Here is a 4,874-nt window from a genome sequence, read left to right as displayed (position 1 = left end):
AATAAAAATGTTATTCAAATTAATACAAATAAAAAAAGTAAAAAAAGAAAATCAACAGAAACTTTAGAAGAAAGTAATATAGTTGACGAAACTAATTCCAATGTTAATAATCAAATAGAGAATGACGAGAATTTAACATCTAATTTCAATCAAAATTCTTCAAACTGTGCATCTATTCAAAATAGATTCAAGAGAATTGATGAAAATAAATACAAAGAAAAGCTTTCAGATGAAAGATTGAATGATAACTCATACTGGAACATGAAGAAATATAGTAATAATTCAGATGATTTTGCCTCAAAAGCTGCATTTGAACTCGGCCAAGTTAGAGGAAAGGGATTTAGACAAGAAAAAGCTAAGAAAAAAAGATGTTCGTGGAAAGGCAATGGAACTATTTCCACAGGTGTTAGTTCAATTCAATTTAGTGATTCTGATTAATTTAAATTAAGTTATTTTATACTTTAACAATTATTCTACATCATTCTATTATATTATCATATTTCAATATATTTTTAAGCGGGCAAAATCAAAATTAGGTTAATTTTTGGCGGTATTGTTTTTATTTATTATTAATCTTTATAGGTTTTTTCTTCTCTTTTTTCGCGATCTTTTTTTTCTCAATTGCATTGAAATTTAAATTAACTACATATTACATAAAAAAAAAAGAATAAAAAGAGAAAAAAATTAAAGAAAAATAGTTTCTGAGCCCAATCCATGTGGTTTAGATTTCTTTCTATTCAATAATATATAATTGATTATTTTATTTTCACCAAAAGAAATTCCCACAACATTTTTTTTTTTTTTTAAATCTTGATATATTGTATTTCAAAAAAAGAAATATAATATTCGGCGGAATAAAAAAAAAAAAACATAAAATAAAGAAGAAAAAAAGAATTAAAAGGGTATTATATTAGTAATTAATCATATTTATACAATTGTTTATTCATAATAAAAATACTTAAAGAAATCTGGTAATGTAATCAACTGAAAATGAACAAGATGGAAATGACAGATCAAAGAACTTCATTTTATTCTTCAAATAATGGAAGCAGAAATAGATATCTAAAATTTGATGATGAAAGATTTGGTAATAGAAATATGTCAGGAAATAATATTAATAATAGTTCAGCTCAGGTAAGTTATAGTACAATTTATTGATTATTATGAATTATCACATTTTGAATATTTATAGTCTATTTTAGAAGAACAAAATGATCAGTATATGATTGACTTAGAAGCAAAAGTTCAAGATTTAAAGTATATTAGCAATACAATGAGACAACAAGTAAAAGAAAGTAATGATTTACTTTCAAGTTTATCTGAAGAAATGGGTTCATTTGGAGTTCTACTAAAAGGTACAATTAATAAAATCAAAACAATCGGAGGAACAAGTAGTTGGAAGCATATTTGGATTATGTCATTTTTCATATTTCTTGTTTTCTTATTAATGTATATTTTGTTTAAAAGAAGTTAGAATTATTTATATTATTTTATAATCATCTACTAATTATATAGATTATAGTAATTTTACATTTAAGTTAATCATTACTAATTCTCATTCGAAATTTCACTTTAATTCATTATATATTAATTTACATAATGAAGAAAACATGTTATTAAACAAACAACAGGCATTGTTATACTGCATTACAAGGAGTAATACTACTTTCCCTCTTTAAGCTAAAAAGGAGCTCCCGCTCCGAGAGGGGGTGATCCGGGATTCGAACCCGGGACCTCTCGCACCCTAAGCGAGAATCATACCCCTAGACTAATCACCCAGCTTTGTTTTTTACGTCTGTTAAATAGGTAACATAATAAAAGTGAGGAAAAATATTTTTCTTTTAATTCACAAATATCTACAACTTTTTATGATAATCTTTGAATAATCAATATAAGAACAGATGGGGAAAAGAGGTTAAATAAATAATTTATTAAACAAAATTCATATATGCATTTTTAGTGTTAAACAATTCTTTCTTTCAAAAAAAAAGAAAGACTGCAAAGCAATAAAAATAGAAAACAACTAATTGATTGAAAAAAAAGTCAATAAAATTTCAAGATCATATTATATTTACATATATTTACATTTTGACTAAAATTATTAGTATACAGCTTAAAGATAACTATTTAATTAATCAATTAATAATCATTATTTTTTCTCTTTAATATTTTATATTTATTAATAAGTTACCATTTCATATAAGAACTTCTATTGCGTTTTCCACACTTTTTGCTCACCCACTTAACCTTAGTTTTTCCCCCCCCAAAAAGTTTATAGTGAACACTATAAACCCAAATTAAATTGCCTCACAGTCGTAGTGGGTGATTAGTCTAGGGGTATGATTCTCGCTTTGGGTGCGAGAGGTCCCGGGTTCAAATCCCGGATCACCCCTCTTTTTGTGATCATTTTTTGATCTTTTTAAATCTAAAAATTTTAATAAAACAAAGGCAAAACAGGAGAAAACAATAAAATTTGAACGAAATTTTATCTTGATAGAAAATAAAGGTATGTAAAATAAATAATAATTTATGTTTAGTTATAAGTATATAATATGTGTAAGTTATATAATTAATAATCTATTTGTACTTATTATTCGAGTTTATTTTTAAATCAAAATATTAGAATTAAATGTTTAAATATTATATAAATTCTTCTATTAAACATTATAATTGGAAAAGTTGACTAGATTCACATGTCACAAGGCAAATATTCTGGTATTGATAAAAGTTGTTTAATACCTGATTTATAACTGGAAAGTTCATAAGATAAAATCTTCTGAGTCTTTTGTAGATATTTAAGCTGCATAGGATTCAGATTCTTTATATACATATTGTTTTCTTGAGAATTTTTGAGCATATTTACATCATCTCTGCTAATATTTTCAATATTTATACCTTGATTAGTTCTATAATCATTTATACCAGTATTCATTACTTGTTTATTATTGCAAGTGAATTCTTCCAAATTTACTGCACTAAAATTTGAAATATTTCCAGGATTTTCTAAATTACCAGGGTTTCTCTCAATGAACATTCCTGATCCTGATCCTGATGCCACCTCTGTTCCTGAAACTGATTCAACTCCTCCAACTTGTCCAATTTCTGATAAGTTTATTCCACTAAGCTTTGAAAGTTTTCTGTAGTGATTATACCTGCTATAGTTATCATCATAGCTACCATTATTAATTTTACTCAAAGAATTTTCATTGTAATTATCCTCTGAATTAATATAAATGCGACGGATTTTACGTCCTCTTAATGGGCTCATCTTCCAATATTAATTACTTTATACACTTATTTTTCAAACTTATTTAATACTTGACAATCTAATACAAAAGCAAAATAATAACAATGAATATATACTTTATATATTCATATGTTATAGATGTTTTATTATCACCAATACTATAACAATCTCTTGAATGATGTGAATTTGGTTTATAGTTTCATATATAATTTATTAATTTACACCCAGAACGATTGCTCTTACAATATATAAATATATATATATTTATATATATATTTATATATATTTATTTATTTATTTTTAATTACTGATAATTACATGAATCTAACCCCTTAAATAACAATATTAATATTATTATTTATTATTGCTCTACTTGACTTTAATTTTAATACAAATATCATTGATATCTTTGGTTGTTTTACTAAGTAAATTATACTAATTTAGTTTAGTATAAAACATATAACTCCAATATTTCTTAATTAATTTCTCCTCTTAATTTAATTTAATTCTTCCACCCACTATAATTAATTATTAATAATATTACTAATAATAATTTATTAATAATAAAAATAATTACTTTCCATTTACCTGTCCCCCAATTAAAAAAAAAATATACCAAAAGTCCCGCCTTGATTGAGCGGGCTTCTGCCTATCCTCTTGATTATTTTTTTTTCTATAAATATTTGTGAGAAAAAAATGAATACTTAAATATTTTAACTAATGCAAATTTTGACAATAAGTCATTTTTAAGTTAGTTAAAATTTACTATTATTTCCAATAATATTAATTCAATAATAAATAAATTTTTAATAGAAAAAAGTTATATAAATATTAATATTTTGCAAGTTTAGAATTTCAGAGAAAATTAGTATTTATTATCACTATTTCAAATTATACTTTATTAGCTATTAAATAGTAATATTTAAGTAAGGATTGAAAGTTTATATTGAATAAAAAATAAATTCTTATCTCATTAAGCCGTATTATGTTGTAAAGTATTTAAAAGGTATAGAAAAGGGGGGGAGGATCAAACATGTCAGAATCTGATCGCATACTTGATCAATTTAAACATGGCAAAATAATTACTTTTGAAGATAAGCATATTCTTGAGTATAAGGATAATGAAGATGATTGCAATCAACTTAATGCAAAAATTCATCTTAACAAAATAAATTTGGGATCAGAAGATAATAGGAAAAATGATGATTTCAGAGAAAATAAGAGCCAAAATAAATTTAAATTTAAAAGAACAAAGATTAAAGTTATTAAAAAAAATTTAAGGAAGGAAACAAATTTTGAACTTGCTAATGATGAAGAGAAGAACAGCAGTAGTAGTGTTAATAATAATGATGTTGATAATAATACTGAATTAACAAACTTCAATACAAATTTCTTAACAAATAGTAATAGTATTTTTGATGATACTGATATATTTTACAATAGATTAAAGATTCAAAAGAAAAGGAAAACTTTGGAGAATACAAAAAGCGAGTTTGAATTTCAGTATAACAATAAATTAAATTCAACTAATGAAGAAAATATTAACAACAGTGAATCTAGCATATACTTGTCTTTGGAAACAGAATTTGTAGAAAGATTGATAATAGTAGCATTAATGATCAAATCA

The 4,874-nt window shown here is 24.0% G+C and overlaps 3 protein-coding genes and 2 non-coding genes across 5 annotated transcripts; 3 read left to right on the top strand and 2 right to left on the bottom strand.

Moving 5' to 3' along the window:
- Positions 1 to 261: 261 nt before the first annotated feature.
- On the top strand, positions 262 to 438 carry Chro.40177 (hypothetical protein). The annotated part of the gene is made up of 1 exon (XM_660482.1): positions 262 to 438. The coding sequence occupies one exon, from the start codon at positions 262 to 264 to the stop codon at positions 436 to 438; it is 177 nt and encodes a 58-aa protein (XP_665574.1).
- A 784-nt stretch (positions 439 to 1,222) lies between these two features.
- Chro.40178 (hypothetical protein) lies at positions 1,223 to 1,474 on the top strand. Its single annotated transcript, XM_660481.1, has 1 exon — positions 1,223 to 1,474. One exon carries the CDS (start codon positions 1,223 to 1,225, stop codon positions 1,472 to 1,474), a length of 252 nt encoding a protein of 83 aa, XP_665573.1.
- A 232-nt stretch (positions 1,475 to 1,706) lies between these two features.
- trnP lies at positions 1,707 to 1,778 on the bottom strand. The gene has a single exon. It is a non-coding gene; the product is annotated as a tRNA-Pro (tRNA).
- Positions 1,779 to 2,320: 542 nt separating this feature from the next.
- On the top strand, positions 2,321 to 2,392 carry trnP. Its single transcript has one exon. It is a non-coding gene; the product is annotated as a tRNA-Pro (tRNA).
- Positions 2,393 to 2,689: 297 nt separating this feature from the next.
- Positions 2,690 to 3,268, bottom strand: Chro.40179 (hypothetical protein). The annotated part of the gene is made up of 1 exon (XM_660480.1): positions 2,690 to 3,268. One exon carries the CDS (start codon positions 3,266 to 3,268, stop codon positions 2,690 to 2,692), a length of 579 nt encoding a protein of 192 aa, XP_665572.1.
- Positions 3,269 to 4,874: the final 1,606 nt, after the last annotated feature.

The sequence above is a fragment of the Cryptosporidium hominis genome, assembly GCF_000006425.1.
Source record: "Cryptosporidium hominis TU502 chromosome 4 CHRO014089, whole genome shotgun sequence".
Taxonomy (NCBI): domain Eukaryota; phylum Apicomplexa; class Conoidasida; order Eucoccidiorida; family Cryptosporidiidae; genus Cryptosporidium; species Cryptosporidium hominis.
Note: the sequence above shows the minus strand (reverse complement) of the source record. Positions and strands in the feature narration are given on the sequence as shown.